Below are 16,126 nucleotides of genomic sequence, written 5' to 3'. Positions count from 1 at the left end.
GCCTCCCCTCATATTCTGCTTTTATTAGAATAATTTTACATGTAAAACAATGAGATAGTAAAAAATACAAAATTTCAGGGATAGGATTTGGGGGTCAGGACAATCTCAGTAAGATCCCATATGCTTAAGGCTGTATCAGGCTTGTCCAACCCACCTTATTTTGTTGTTACTCTGTTTTGTTTTAGGCTTTTGGCAGCCTGAGGCTATGGTTTTTGGTTTCCGTGTCTAGTGATACATGGAAAAGGGGGATGAGGAAGGGGCTTTACTGGCCCAACCAGAAACAGAAGCTAAGAACCCATGACTGTGTTCTCTCCCTTGGACACCCCTGGAAATTGCTCTTTAGAATAAGATGACCTGGGATGGGCCCAGCACTTTGGGAGGCTGAGGTGGGTGGATCACCTGAGGTCAGGAGTTCAAGACCAGCCTGGCCAACATGGTGAAACCCCGTCTCTACATTGTATTGTAATTAAAATACAAAAAATAAGCTGGGTGTGGTGATGGGTGCCTGTAGTCCCAGCTACTTGGGAGGCTGAGACTGGAGAATCGCTTGAACCCGGGAGGCAGAGGCCGCAGTGAGCCAAGATCGTGCCATTGCACATCAGCCCGGGCAACAAGAGTGAAACTCCATCTCAAAAAAAAAGAAGTACGATGACCTGAAGATCATTCTTGTTTCCTACAGGACGTTCATGTGTCAGAGACAAATGTGACCAGTCATGTTCACAATGATAGGCTAAAGCAGAAAGGTATACTCATAAAATTAAAAAATAAGGCCGGGCGCGGTGGCTCAAGCCTGTAATCCCAGCACTTTGGGAGGCCGAGATGGGTGGATCACGAGGTCAGGAGATCGAGACCATCCTGGCTAACACGGTGAAACCCCGTCTCTACTAAGAAATACAAAAAATAGCCGGGCGAGGTGGCAGCGCCTGTAGTCCCAGCTACTCGGGAGGCTGAGGCCGGAGAATGGCGTGAACCCGGGAGGCGGAGCTTGCAGTGAGCTGAGATCCGGCCACTGCACTCCAGCCTGGGCTACAGAGCGAGACTCCGTCTCAAAAAAAAAAAAAAAAAAAAAAAAAAAAAAAAAAAATTAAAAAATAATTACCAACATGGGTTAATCCCAACCGTAAAACCTTTTGTAACTCACACTCAGTGATAATTGTGTTTCCTAAATAGCTCTGTTCATTGGAGTTTCTATATTAGGTACATCTGAAAATAATACTGGAAAGGGCTAGAAAGAAGACATGTAATGAAGAGAAACAGATACCATGGATGGCGTGCTTACGCTTGCCACGTGACAGAACACTAGGATTTCACAGATGAAGAAATAAGCTCACGCCAGAGTAAGTGGCGGGGTGGGGTCTGAATCGAGACCCGTCTGATCTATATCCAAAGGGGTATTCCATCTTCGGTAGGGTAGGAAAGCTTCCTGTAGCCTATTTCATCCATTTCTCACTGTGGTGAAAAAAGTCTAGCTAGTTTGGGAAAGGGCTCTATGTCTGAGACTGTAGGTGCTATCTTTAGAAAAGGTCTCGGTGGCTCACAGCTGGAATCCCAGCACTTTGGGAGACCGAGGTGGGGGGATCACATGGGGTCAGGAGTTTGAGACCAGCCTGGCCAACATGGTGAAACCCTGTCTCTACTAAAAATATAAAAATCAGCCGGGCGTGGTGGTGGGTGCCTATAATCCCAGCTACTCGGGAGGCTGAGATAGGAGAATTGCTTGAACCCGGGAGGCGGAGAATGCAGTGAGCCAAGATTGTAGCACTGCACTTCAGCCTGGGCAACAGAGCGAGACTCAGTTTCAAAAAAAAAAAAAGGTCCCACTGCACAGTTGTCAGGGATGTGTCCCAGGGCAGTTAACAGGAAACAGGGATGTGGGTCCCTGCTCCTAACACCTGCTATGGACAGAGTTGTCCAACTCCTCCTAGTACCTGCCTGAGGAGGCAGTAAGGAAGGCAGGGGGACTAGGAAGGCTGAGGCAGGAGAATCGCTTGAACCCAGGAGGTGGAGGCTGCAGTGAGGAAACAGGCCTGAGGAAACTGGGCTTTTGTACTTTATTCTTATATGACAATCAGGCCAAGTTTAGTCATTTACATACATTAACTATTAATCCCAACAAAAGATGATTTTGTCCTCCAACAACCGTGTGAGATAAATAAGGCGGGCTGACAACCCCCTGCAAACCTGATTTTCTTTTCAAATGGGGAAGCTGGAATTTGTGACCCAGTGGGCCTGGTGGTTATGAGCTGGACCTTGAGGACAGAGCTGAGTTCAGAATGGGGGTCACCCACTTCCTAGCCACCCTTGGGCAAGTTCGCATCACATACCAGTTGAAGAAGGGAAACATGGCATCACCCTTCTTTCTAAGATGACTATTGCCTTCTCATATATATGTATTTTTTTCTCTTTAGTACCATGTTAGTATTAATATGTTTTTTTCTTTTTTTTTTTCTTTTTTTTTTTTTAGATGGAGTCTCACTCTGTCACCCAGGTTGGAGTGCAGTGATGCGATCTTGGCTCACTGCAACCTCCACCTCCCAGGTTTAAGCAATTCTGCCTCTGCCTCCCACGTAGCTGGAATTACAGGTGCCCACCACCATGCCAGGCTAACTTTTGTATTTTTAGTAGAGATGGGGTTTCACCATGTCGGCCAGACTGGTCTTGAACTCCTGGCCTCAAGTGATCCACTCGCCTCAGCTTCCCAAAGTGCTGGGATTACAGGTGTGAATCACCGCGCCGGGCCAGTATTGATAGATTTTTCTTTTTATGTTAATTTCTTTTGCATTTATTTTACCTTCTTTGGTTGGTTTGTTCACCTTATTCTGAATCATTTGAGTCTGTACCTGTTTTAGACAAGGAAACTAACAGATCATTATAGTTCCTCATTAATCTGCAGACTTTGAAAAAGGACTTGTGGTTATCAAAATGTCTCATTAAAACAGAAGTTTAGAGAAAAACTATATGATTTTAAATATGCGTAAATATCAAATTGTCAAAATGTTTGAGAAGACTGATAAGAGTATGAAAAAGTAGGTACTTTTTTTTTTTTTTGAAATGGAGTCTCGCTCTGTCACCCAGGCTGGGGTGCAGTGGCGCCATCTCGGCTGACTGCCAAGCTCCACCTCCCGGGTTCATGCCATTCTCCTGCCTCAGCCTCTCGAGTAGCTGGGACTACAGGCGCCCGCCACCACGCCCGGCTAGTTTTTTGTATTTTTAGTAGAGATGGAGTTTCTCGGTGTTAGCCAGGATGGTCTCAATCTCCTGACCTCGTGATCCACTCGCCTCGGCCTCCCAAATTGCGCCCAAATTACAGGCGCCCGCCACCACGCCTGGCCAATTTCTGTATTTTTAGTAGAGACGGGTTTCATCATATTGGCTGGTCTCGAGCTCCTGACCTCAGGTGATCTACCTGCCTCTGCCTCCCAAAGTGCTGGGATTACAGGCGTGAGCCACCGCGCCCGGCCAAAAGTAGGTAATTTCATACGCCACTGACATGAATATAATCAGCGTGATCTCTGCGAAGAATGGTTTCTCAGTATCAGAATTGAAAACGAGCCTTGGCAACACAGGAAGGGCCCATATCTACTTAAAAAAAAAAAAAAAATGAACTGTATATGGTGGCACAGACCTGTAGTCCCAGCTATTTGGGTGGCTGAGGTGGGAGGATCCCCTGAGCCCAGGAAGCAGAGGCTGCAGTGAGCTGTGAGCCACTGCACTCCAGCCTGAGCAACGGAAAGAGACCCCGTCTCAAAAAAAAAAAAAAAAAAAAAAACTGAAAATGTATATATCCTTTGACCTAATTATTTCAATACTTGGAATTCACCCTACAAAATTACTTGAAAAAGCATTGTATACATATAAATGGTCACTGAAGCACTGTTTATAATAGCAAACAACCAGAAATAACCTATCACCCAAGGGGGCTGGTTAAATACATCATAGAACATATATAAGATCAAATATTTGCTTCAAATAACATTAGTGGTGAATGCCAGGTGCAGTGACTCGCACCTGTAATCCCAGCACTTTGGGAGGCCCAGGCGGGCAGATCACTTGAGGTCAGGAGTTCTAAGCCAGCCTGGCCAACATGGCAAAACCCTGTCTCTATTAAAAATACAAAACAAACTAGCCAGGCATGGCAAGCCTGCAGGAGAATTGCTTGAACCCAGGAGGTGGAGGTTGCAATGAGCTGAGATCGTGCCATTGCCCTCCAGCCTCAGTGACAGAGCAAGACTCTGTTTCAAAACAAACAAAACAAAACATTTGTGGTGACTTGTTAACTGAAGATTCATTAGCTTGGGGGGAAAAAAAAAAAAAAGGCAGAACAATGTATGCCAGTATCTAGAGTAAGACTTATTTTTTAGAATAAATATGTAGATATATGCTGATACATATATTTTTATTTACCAATAACTAAATGGAAGGTAGGAGACATTTTCTTCCTATAGCGCACAACTTGTCTAACCATGTACGTGTATCACACTTTACTTTTTTTTTTTTTTTTTTGAGATAGGCTCTTGCTCTGTTGCCCAGGATGGAGTGCAGTGGTGCAATCACGGCCCCCTGCAGCCTTGACCCCCTCACCTCAAGTGATCCTCCCACCTCAGCCTCCCTAGTAGCTGGGACTACAGGAGCAAGTCCACACATCGGGCTAACTTTTGCATTTTTTACAGACAGGGATTTCACCATGTTGCCCAGGCTGGTGATCTGCCCCACCTTGGCCTCACAAAGTGCTGGGATTACAGGTGTGAGCCTCCATGCCCAGTCTTTACATTTATTTTCAAGGTCAAGGTCAACAGGATAGTTTTTTTTTTTTTTTTTTTTGAGATGGAGTTTCACTCTGTCGCCCAGGCTGGAGTACAATGGCGTGATCACGGCTCACTGCAACCTCGCCTCCCAGGTTCATGTAATTCTCCTGCCTCAGCCTCCTCAGTAGCTGGGATTACAAGCGCCCACCACCATGTCCAGCTAATGTTTGTATTTTTAGTAGAGACAGTGTTTTACCATGTTGGCCAGGCTGGTCTTGAACTCCTGACCTCAGTTGATCCACCCACCTCAGCCTCCCTAAGTGCTGGGATAACAGGCGCGAGCCACGGCGCCCGGCCGACAGTTGTTTTCTTTATAACTTGTGTTCAGCAAAATCTTATTATGTAAAAAATGAATTTTAAAACTCTAAAGTAAAAAAAAACAAAAAAGAAAAAACGTCCAGGCTTGGCATGGTGGCTCACACCTGTAATCCCAGCACTTTCGAAGGCCAAAGCAGGTCAGGAGGTCAGGAGTTCGAGAGCCACCTGGCCAACATGGCAAAACTCCTTTTCTACTAACAATACAAAATTCGCTGGGCGTGGTGGCACATGCCTGTAATCCCAGCTACTCAGGAGGCTGAGGCAGGAGAATCACTTGAACCCACCCAGGAGGTGGAGGTTGCAGTGAGCCGAGATCGGCCTGGGTGACAGGGCAAGACTCTATCTCAAAAAAATAAAAAAACAAGAAAACTTACATCTACCTTATGTGCTTCCAGCGAGGCAACATTTTCAAGTTTTTTCAGAAAAAAAAAGTAAGTACTGCAGTGAAAGATGGGGAAGCGCCAGTCATTAGCGCCTGTCAGGCCTGATTCAGGATCCCCCCTTTCCATTGCAGACACCAAATCAGTGATTTGCACCTTCAAACACCTCCTTTCCTTTCTTTTGGTACATCAGATGGCATGAGACCGTGACCTTCTCACCCTCCTACCCTGCGCACCTCTTTGGTGCTGATCCTCTGTGGAGAACACACGAGAACGGAAAGTGCAGGCTACTTCTTAGGCATTGTTACAGCGTCCGCACCAGACTTCACCAAGCGGGACGGTTTTCCGCCGGCTTCTTCAGAACATCCTACTCAGGTCAAAAGGACCACTTGAAGCAAAGGTGCTTTTTGGGCAAGACGACTCGGCCTCACGTTTTATGATTTTTTTTTTTAGAAACCTCAAGTCTAACGGTTTGCTCCTACTGTGGGTTAATGGCACATGTAGAGGCACGGACCCTCCCTACGGCCCCTGAAACAAGTCCCAGCCATTACTTGCTGGTCACGGAGACGACTCACCCTGAGAGACTTTGACTTCCCAGGCTTATGAAACCCACACCCAATAGGACAAAACATCCGGGGACTCGGTTCCTCCATTCAGGTTTCTATTTTTATTCAACTATAAGCAAACAGCACAATTAATGCAACATTCAGCGATTCCAGACCAGCTTTTCTGACCCCCATGAGAACGATCAATTTAACAGACAAAGATGTAAGGATTCCTCCTAAGCTGTCAGCGAGCGCTGCCGCTGGTCTCCATGGCCACGTCCCAAGGGCAGCAAAGCTACTCTTCCTCCTGCCTCTTCCAGGACTGCTCTTTAAAGGGGGCACAGCGACATGCTGATGCCTGTCGAGGCATCTGAGATGTACCGTGTTGGGGGTCAGCCTCAATGCCAGCCTCTGCTTGTCTAGGTGAGCGACATCACCATAAAAACACATTGTGTACCATTCTGGACTCAGGTTCACAAAGGCAGAGGCAACCAATCTTTTTTTTTTTTTTTAACCTCCCTTAAAGATTATTTGACGCTTTGCTCTGTCACTGTAGAACTGGTCTTTCTCCCCCACCTCCCCGATTTTTTCTTTTTTACATTCTGGGTTGCTATTTTCAGATGAACAATTTGATGACCCCATCACAGTACCAACATATCCCCCAAAACGAAGTTCAAATTTGATCAAAACATAAATCAGAGTGAGTGAGTAAAATTAGAAAGGTCAGGCAGCAGGAAAAGCCACCCTCAAACACCATCTGACTGGCCAGGTGTCGTCTGTGCCAAGGGGGGCAGGAAGAGGAGAAATCTATTATACATGCAACACTGAACTAGGGAACAGGGCTTGGGGCCTCCAGGACACTTCAGATCCCCAAGCTAACCCCCTACTTCCCAGACAGCTGCTCGTACAGTTTGGGCACATAGTCGTCCCACTCGGCCTGGTAACACGCGCCGGCCACCGGGGCCCCGAGCTCGTACTTTTTACGGAAGGACGCCACCTTGAATTTGCCACGGTGGTCTCCAGATCGGTTGCTGAGGATGGGCTCGTCACACTTTAGCGGCCTGGCCTGCTCGTAAACCAGCCAGACGTAGCGGTGGAGGCCTGTGGGGAGAGGCAGAGGGAAGATGTACACATAGCCCAGCACTTGAGATGGGGACATCACTGGTTTTTAATCGAATGTTTCAACATGGAGGCACCCAGACCACACCATTTACAAGGAGGACACCAAGGGTCCAGACAGGTATTTGGTACAAATTAATATTTAATGGCAATTAACATATTAATGGCAAAAACCGCAATTACTTTTGCCACCAACCTAATAGAATGTGTTAGGCCCCTGCTGTAACGTGTAAAGCCCAAGCCCTTAGTTCCAGCCTCTCCTGGCCTGTGGGATCTGGCCTCTGCACCCCCTTATCCTCGCCTCCCACGAGGCCCTGTGCTCTTCATTCACCCCACTTCAGGCTCCCAGCCAATCTCAAGTCACCACCCACCACCTCCGATCAGAACACCCGTTTCACTTCTGTCAGGTATGAGAACCCAATTAAGGACAAAGCAAATCAATGACTAGGGCTCACCATACCACAATCAAGCCTCCAGAATAAAGGAGAACATTTTCTTTCTATCTCCAAAACTTACTTCCTTAGAAAACTGGAGACCTACTTTGACGTGACCCAAACTCACTTTAACTAAGCAGCTTTCTACAAGCTTCAATGATATACTGGATGCAAATAGGTACCATGAGCTTTTTTTGTAAAAGTAGGTTTTGTTTTCTTTTTTAAAGTGGGTTTTGTTTTTGTTTTTGTTTTTGAGATGGAGTCTCACTCTGTTGCCTAGGTGTGGAACACAGTGGCATGATCTTGGCTCACTGCAACCTCAGCCTCCCAGGTTCAAGCAATTCTCCTGCCTCAGTCTCCTGAGTAGCTGGGATTACAGGTATGCACCACCACGCCCAGCTTTTTTTTTTTTTTTTTTTAATATTTTTAGTAGAGACCAGGTTTCACCATGTTGGCAAAACTCCTGACCTCAAGTGATCTGCCCACCTAAGCCTCCCAAAGTGCTGGGATTACAGCTGTGAGCCACTGCCCCAGCCAGAAAAAAATTTTTATTATTATTTATTTATTTTTTTTTTTTTTTTTTGAGACAGGGTCTTGCTCTGTTGCCCAGGCTGGAGTGCAGTGGCATGATCTTGGCTCACTGCAAGCTCCGCCTCCCGGGTTCACACCATTCTCCTGCCTCAGCCTCCCAAGTAGCTGGGACTACAGGAGCCCGCCACCTCGCCTGGCTAATTTTTTGTATTTTTAGTAGAGATGGGGTTTCACCGTGTTAGCCAGGATGGTCTCAATCTCCTGACCTCATGATCCCCCCACCTCAGCCTCCCAAAGTGCTGGGATTACAGGCTTGAGCCACCACACCTGGCCAAAAAAGTTATTTTTAAAAAAGTTCTTTAAATATTTGCACACCGATGTTCAATGCAGCAGTATTCACAATAGCCAAGAAGCAGAAGCAACTCAACTGTCCACTGATGGCTGAATGGATGATCAGAATGTGGTTTATACACACAACAGAATATTATCCAAACTTTTATTTTTTCTTTACTCCTCTGTGTTACTCTAGGACTATTCAGCCTTAAAAAGAAATTCAGACACATGCTACACCAGAGAAGAACCTTGAGAACATTACATTAGTGAAATTAGCCAGTCAAGACAAATATTGTACAATTCCACGAGGTATGTAAAATAGACAAACACTGCAACAGAAAGCGGAATGATGGCTGCCAGGGCTAGGGGAAGGGAAATGGGGAGCTGTTGTTCAATGGGGACAGGGTTTCTGTTGGGGAAGATGAAAAATCTAGAGATCTGTTTCACAACAATGTGAACGCAGTGGCCGGGCACGGTAGCTCAGGCCTATAATCCCAGGACTTTGGGAGGCCAGGATGGGAGGGTCGCCTGAGCCCAGCAGGAGGAATTTGAGACCAGTTTGGGCAATATGGTGAAACCCCATCTCTACCAGAAACAGAAAAATTCACTGGATGTGGCAGCCTGTGCCTGTGGTCCCAGCTTCTCGGGAGCCTGAGGTGGGAGGGTTGCCTTAGCCCAGGAGGTGAGCTGAGCCCTGCAGTGAGCTGAAAACATGCCACTGCGCTCCAGCCTAGGGGACAGAGTAAGACCCTATCTCCAAAAAAAAAAAAAAAAAAAAAAACCCAGTGTGAATGTAGTTAACACTACTGCAGTGTACACTTAAAAATGGTTAGGATGGAGGGGGTGCGGTGGCTCACGCCTGTAATCCCAGCACTTTGAGAGGCTAAGGCAGGTGGATCACTTGTCAAGAGTTTGAGATCAGCTTGGCCAAGATGGTGAAACCCCGTCTCTACTAAAAATACAAAAATTAGCCAGGCATGGTGGCGCGTGCCTCTAATCCTAGCTACTCAGGAGGCAGAGGTGGGAAGATCACTTGAACCTGGGAGGTGGAGGCTGAAGTGAGATGGGATCACACCACTGCACTCCAGCCTCAAAAAAAGGGTTAAGGTGGTAAATTTTGCCAGGCATGGTGGCTCTTGCCTGTAATCCCAGCATTTTGGGAGGCCAAGGCAGGCAGATCACCTGAGGTCGGGAGTTTGAGACCAGCCTGACCAACATGGAGAAACCCCGTCTCTACTAAAAATACAAAATTAGCCGGGTGTGGTGGCACATGCCTGTAATCCCGGCTACTCGGGAGGCTGAGGCAGGAGAATTGCTTGAACCTGGGAGGCGGAGGTTGTCGTGAGCCAAGACGGCGCCACTGCACTCCAGCCTGGGCAATAAGAGTGAAACTCTGTCTCAAAAACCAACCAAACAAACAAAAAGATGGTAAATTTTATATGTTTTTATGAGCGTTAAAAAAAATAGCTTTCAAAAAGCAAGTAAAGCAAGTTACAAAACAAGAATGGTCATAAGGACATTAAAACCTCGTTAGTCATCAGGGTGATGAACAGTAAAACCACAAAATGGCTTTTTTTTTTTTTTTTTGAGAAGGACTCTCACTCTGTCGCCCAGGCTGGAGTGCAGTGGCGCGATCTTAGCTCACTTCAAGTTCCGCCTCCCTGGTCACACCATTCTATGCCTCAGCCTCCTGAGTAGCTAGGATTACAGGCGCCCGCCACCATGGCCAGCTAATTTTTTGTATTTTTAGTAGAGACGGGGTTTCACTGTGTTAGCCAGGATGGTCTCGATCTCCTGACCTCGTTATTCGCCCACTTCGGCCTCCTGAAGTGCTGGGATTACAGGTGTGAGCCACCGCGCTTGGCCTAAATGGCACCATTTTACACTCACTTAAGTGTTTAAAGTCAAAAAGACCAGGCTGGGCATGGTGGCTTACACCTGTAATCCCAGCATTTTCGGAGGCCAAGGCGGGCAGATCACAAGGTCAGGAGATCAAGACCATCCTGGCTAACACAGTGAAATCTTGTCTCTACTAAAAATACAAAAAATTAGCCGGGCACGGTGCTGGGCGCCTGTAGCCCCAGCTACTTGGGAGGCTGAGGCAGGAGAATGGCATAAACTCAGGAGGCGGAGCTTGAAGTGAGCTGAGATGGCGCCACTGCACTCCAGCCTGGGCGACAGAGCGAGACTCTGTCTCAAAAAGAAAAAAAAAAAAGACTGACAACACCTAATGCTGGCATGGAGCTACAAGGATGTTATATGCTCTACTGAAACTTTCAGATATTGCTGATCAGAGTATAAAGTTTTCTTTTTCTTTTTTCTTTAAGACAGGATCTCTATCACCAAGCCCCGAATGCAGTGGTGTGATCACAGCACACTGCAGCTAAAGTATAACATTTTCAACCATTTGGAGAACCTTGGGGAAATTTCCATGACTAACAATTCTACTCTTCAGTATTCACCCAAGAAAAATGGAAACACCTGCCTACAAAATGACAAGAATGTATACACACAAGAATATATGGCAGGCCAGGCACGGTGGCTCACACCTGTAATCCCAGCACTTTGGGAGGCCAAGCCGGGCAGATCATCTGAGGTCAGGAGTTCAAGACCAGCCTGGAACATGGAGAAACCCTGTCTATACTAAAAATACAAAAATTAGCTGGGCGTGGTGGCATCTGCCTGTCATCCCAGCTACTTAGGAGGCTAAGGCAGGAGAATCATTTGAACCCAGGAGGTGGAGGTTGCAATGAGCTGAGATCAAGCCATTGCAATACAGCCTGGGAGACAGAGCGAGACTCCATCTCAGAAAAAAAAAAAAAAAAAAAAAAAGAATAGTGAAAGTGATTTATGGAGACAGGAGTCAGAATATGGTTAGCTCTGGGGGAATTTAAGTAAAAAGGTCACATGAGAACTTGCTGGAGGATGGAAATGTCATCTATCTTTCCAATGGCTGGTACCTTCCATGGGTGTAGGCATTGATCACATTTGCTGACTGAACCCTTCCGATCTGTGCATTTTGTTACATGTAAATTATACCATACTACGAGAATATGGAAAAAGCAACAACAAGAAAATGAGTTACTGAGGCTTTTTTTAAAAATGAGAACACAGCTCTCACTTGAGAGAACTGCTTTATTCTCATGGGTAAGCTTCCCATAATTAAGCTGCCTAATTTTATAACTGCCCTAGACAACTTAATAGGTCCCTGGGAAATCTGTCCCTTTACCATCTATTATGCATATGTGAGAGAGTTTAAAGGCATCTGAAGCTTCCCGGTCTCCAGAGAAAACAAGATCCCGTGACGAACTGTCCATGTCAGGGATGTTCTTATACCCCTTCATGTTAATTCCTGGCTGGATAAGCTGTACGAAAGCTAGGATTGTGACAGTTCCACCAAATGGAAACATCCTGCACTGAACACCAGGCAGTAGAATGCATCTCTCACCATCAGCTTAAGCAGCACTTACCCAACCTCAAAGTTTCAATATGGTGGTCTTTCTCTTTCTATCTCTAGATGTCTACATGTATTTTATATGTAATAGCTATAACACGATACAACACAATACAATGAGTGTGTGTGTGTCTTCAATATAGTTCTGCTGAAGTCTTCCAAATCTTTTTTCAATATACCAAGCTAGACTTTTTCAGAAAGAGGGAGCAAAAAATGAATGCAGAAGGCAACCGTATATAGTTAATTTGGAAACTGATCATTTCTGAAATTTTTTATAGAATTAGCAACTCAAAGATCACCCTGGGCAAAGGCTTGAGATAGTTTAACTGTGTATTCCACCCAGCGCAGCCCCAAAAGGCCATGCTAAGCTTTCCGCAACAGTGATTCCCTCTCACCGACTTCCCTGCTTGCTAAAGGGCTAGGGATGCAGAGGCCACTCCACACAGAGGCCACTCCACACATCTGTCCAGAACCCAAGGCTCTAGCCACCTGACACTCCTGCAGGTGTGAATGTGTGCCCTGAAGGCAGCTGCCCTACAGGTGAGCTGAGATGCTATTTCCAGCAGGGTTAAGGGCTCTCAAAAGAAAAGAAAAAAGGCAGGCGCGGTGGCTCACGCCTGTAATCCCTGCACTTTGGGAAGCCGAGGCAGGCGGATCATGAGGTCAGGAGATCAAGACTATCCTGGCTAACATGGTGAAACCCCGTGTCAACTAAAAATACAAAAATTAGCCGGGCGAGGTGGCGGGCGCCTGTAGTCCCAGCTACTCGGGAGGCTGAGGCTTCAGAATGGCATGAACCCGGGAGGTGGAGCTTGCAGTGAGCCGAGATGGCGCCACTGCACTCCAGCCTGGGTGACAGAGTGAGACTTTGTCTCAAAAAAAAAAAAGAAAAGAAAAGAAAAGAAAAGAAAAAAGCACTGAGCCAATCCTAATGTGCACCCGAGCTCCCTCCCAACCTCCCACCAAAAACCACCTTTACTAACCTGTGCCCTTGGGAGGCCCTGAGCCCACATAATCGGAGAGGACTGTGCCACTGCTGATGTCATTGCCCTTCATGTTGACCACCAGGAAATGATGCCATTCCCTGCACGAAGAAACACGGGATGTCAGCACCACAGAAGATCAGGAACACTCACTGCACAGCCAGCAACGGGGCATCGAGAACATGCTGGGTGCCAGAACACTGCCGCAAACAACAGTCCTCACTTTCTCAGAGGCTGGCACGAACCTCAGGGGTTTGCAGAAGAGCAGACCCAGCCCCTCCCACCCTCTTTTTCTAGAGCAAAGGTCAGCAAACTTTCCATTAAAAGCCCAGAGAATAAACGTGTTAAGCTGTGGGGGCCGCAGTCTCTGCTGCAACTATTCAACTTGGCCTCGGCAGCACGAAAGCAGCCACAGATGACACACGGCTGTGCTCCAATAAAACATAACTGATGGACACTGACACGTAAATTTTGTCTAATTTCCACATCAGAAAGTACTATTCTTCTTTCAATTTTTCACCGATCATTTAAAAATGGTAAAACCAGGCCGGGCGCGGTGGCTCACACCTGTAATCCCAGCACTTTGGGAGACTGAGGCGGGCAGATCACCTGAGGTCAGGAGTTCGAGAGCAGCCTGGCCAACATGGTGAAACCCTGTCTGTACTAAAAATACAAAAATTAGCCAGGCATGGTGGTGGGTGCCTGTAATCCCAGCTACTCAGGAGGCTGAGGCATGAGAATCACTTGAACCCGGGAGGTGGAGGTTGCAGTGAGCCAAGATCATGCCACTGCACTGCAGCCTGGGTGACTGACTGAGACTCTGTCTCAAAAAAATAAAAAATAAAAATGTAAAAACCATTCTTAGCTCATGGGGCCGTACAAAAACAAGCCACAGGTAGATATGGCTCTCGGCTGTGAGTTACAGATACCCGCTGTAGGGGGCAAAAGGGCAGGAAAGGCATTCTCTGGCTTAAGCATGGGTGGGGGGATCCCAAACCAGGTCTACTTCTCCATGTCCAGCAAGGGACTTACACCCGATAAGTCATGTCTGCATGACCTGCTCTTCCTCGTCTTTCCCAACTCTCACCTGTATTTGGGATCCTTCCTGCTGGGAGCATCCGGGTCTGTCAGGACCAAGGTGTAGAGCTTCCCTGAATCAAGACCATCCCACGAAATGCTGGTGGGTCTATTCTTAACCTGTATGAAGGAATCAGTTTGGAGTAAAAAAGTCAGAAACGCTGAAGAAACTGGCTGGGTGTGGTGGCTCACGTCTGTAATCCCAGCACTTTGGGAGGCCCAGAAGAGAGGATCACTTGAGGTCAGGGGTTCGAGACCAGCCTGGCCAACACGGTGAAACCCGTCTCTACTAAAAATTCAAAAATTAGCTGGGCGTGGTGGCGGGCACCTGTAATCCCAGCTACTCGGGAGGCCGAGGTGGTGGGAGATGGCTTGAGCTGGGGAGGCAGAGGCTGCAGTGAGCCAAGATCACCCCACTGCACTCCAGACTGGGCGACCGAGTGAGACTCTGTCTCGAAAAAAAAGAGAAATCCTGAAGAAACCGATACTCTTTCTTTGATCTCAGACTCTTCAGACAAAACGGAATAGACTTTTAATAAAATCAACGACCCTGTATTGACTGTAAGAGCCAGGAGCTGGAGTTTTATATACATCATTTATCTTATTTATTTATTTTGAGACCAGGTCTTCTTCTGTCCCCCAGGCCGCAGTGTAGTGATGCTATCAAGGCTCACTGTAGCCTCAACCTCCAGGGAGGGCTCAATCGATCCTCCCACCTCAGCCTCCTGAGTAGCTGGGAACTACAGGCTCACACCATCACGCCTGGCCAATTTCTTTTTTTAGAGTTGGGGTCTTACTATGTTGCCCAGGCTGTGTATTATTTCAGTCCCAACAACACCACGGGGCTAGTGTCCCAGCACACTATTAACAGATGAGGCTGGGATTCCAACCCTGGCACTGAGTCCCCCTCCCAAGGACACCCTTACATTGTCTGTCCGGAATCACAGGGTGTCTGGATTTGGTGATCACGAGGCTACCTGGGGCCTGCTAAAGTGAAATCTGCATTAACGTTTCAAAGTGCAAAGAAAAGGAGAAAGCCAAGGTGGTGAGACGGGGGCAGGGAAAGGGAGGCTATGTTAGATGGCCACTTCATATGTAAACATCCAAAAAATTTAAATTCTGTGAACATCAAAAACAATGTAAGGTCGGGACAGTTTATTTAACACTGTTGCCCGGAGCTTCATAACCAACTAGCAGTGGCGTCTGCAAATCTAGTTTCTTCACTTTCAGCAGCCCCAGCCGTGGGCGTGGGAGGTCAAACAGCAAAACTAAACCGTCGCCCTCCAGCGTTCCGGCTGCACGCTGTCGACCGATTTAACAAAAGAGAAATCGGCCGGCGCGCTCATCGCCAGTTACATAATGCGTCACAGGCTCTCAGCCCTCCAAAACGAGGCCTAAAATGCTGACGCCCTAGGGGAAGCTCTGGGGGCGGGGGCGTCCGAACGGCCACAGTCTACTCCGTCTCGGGGACGTCCCTCTCCAGCGCCCTGCCCCGTTGAGGGAGAGGGGGATCCGGCCTGTTTCCGGACCTAGGCCCCTCTTGGGCCCGAAGCCCAGGAAAAGTGAATGAATTTCTGCTGCAGGCCGAACCTGCCTGGCCACGCCACAGGCCAGGTTCCCGGTGCTCGAGGTGGCCTCCAGGCATGGGACACGGACCCCGGTACCTCTGTCCTGGGGGGCCTCGACACACGCAGGCTGAACCTCCCCACCGCCCCTGGCCCTGTTTCCGCTGGGTCCCACCCAGGCGGCCGGCACAGGCCTCCGCGCCGGGCCGCTTGCTGCACGCCCGCCGCCCGGTGTACCTGAGTGGGCGTCAGCACTTTGCCCAGCTCGTCCAACGCCGCCCCGGCGTAGGTGACATGCAGCGGGTGCTGCGGCTGCTCGTCCACTTCTTGCAGGCTCAAGGGCCCGGACCACTTGCTGAGGTCCACCGGCATGGCGAGGCCAAGCAAAGCGTGCAGCCGGGCGTGCCGCGGCAGGCTAGGCGCGGGCGGCGGCGGCAGCGGCAGCCTAAGCGCAGGCGGCAGCGGCGATACGGAGGCCTCAGCGCACTGACCCGGGAAGGCGCAGACCCAGCGACCAAGCGAGAGCACGCGCCCCAGCCACCGCCCGCCCCGCGCACCGCCCCACGCCACGCCCACCGCTGC

General features: G+C 48.2%; 2 protein-coding genes and 1 long non-coding RNA gene across 3 annotated transcripts in view; 1 reads left to right on the top strand and 2 right to left on the bottom strand.

Annotated features, from left to right (window-relative positions):
- The window catches only part of SUDS3 (SDS3 homolog, SIN3A corepressor complex component), a 1,028,644-nt gene that overhangs the window by 277,173 nt on the left and 735,345 nt on the right, over positions 1–16,126 (bottom strand). The gene's annotated exons all lie outside the window — the stretch shown is intronic.
- On the top strand, positions 1,087–6,689 carry LOC126930733 (uncharacterized). The gene is made up of 2 exons (XR_007717671.1): positions 1,087–1,337; positions 5,697–6,689. It is a non-coding gene; the product is annotated as an uncharacterized LOC126930733 (long non-coding RNA).
- PEBP1 (phosphatidylethanolamine binding protein 1) lies at positions 6,152–16,099 on the bottom strand. The gene is made up of 4 exons (XM_050748189.1): positions 15,782–16,099; positions 13,990–14,099; positions 12,903–13,003; positions 6,152–7,149 (listed from the first exon to the last, which is right to left on the bottom strand). Exons 1-4 carry the CDS (start codon positions 15,914–15,916, stop codon positions 6,932–6,934), a joined length of 564 nt encoding a protein of 187 aa, XP_050604146.1. The 5' UTR covers positions 15,917–16,099; the 3' UTR covers positions 6,152–6,931.

This window comes from Macaca thibetana, chromosome 11, assembly GCF_024542745.1.
Source record: "Macaca thibetana thibetana isolate TM-01 chromosome 11, ASM2454274v1, whole genome shotgun sequence".
Classification (NCBI taxonomy): Eukaryota; Metazoa; Chordata; class Mammalia; order Primates; family Cercopithecidae; genus Macaca; species Macaca thibetana.
The sequence above is the reverse complement of the archived record's forward strand: the minus strand, read 5'-3'. Positions and strand labels throughout refer to the sequence as shown.

Bases quoted from the DNA above. Each gene is read 5' to 3' on its own strand.
- PEBP1 (XM_050748189.1), bottom strand. From the start codon at position 15,916: ATGCCGGTGGACCTCAGCAAGTGGTCCGGGCCCTTGAGCCTGCAAGAA. The intron at 13,004-13,989 runs GTGAGAGTTGGG...TTCTTCGTGCAG, and splicing joins AGGAAGGATCCCAAATACAG to GGAATGGCATCATTTCCTGG. The intron at 7,150-12,902 runs GTTAGTAAAGGT...CTCTCCCCACAG, and splicing joins AGGGCCTCCCAAGGGCACAG to GCCTCCACCGCTACGTCTGG.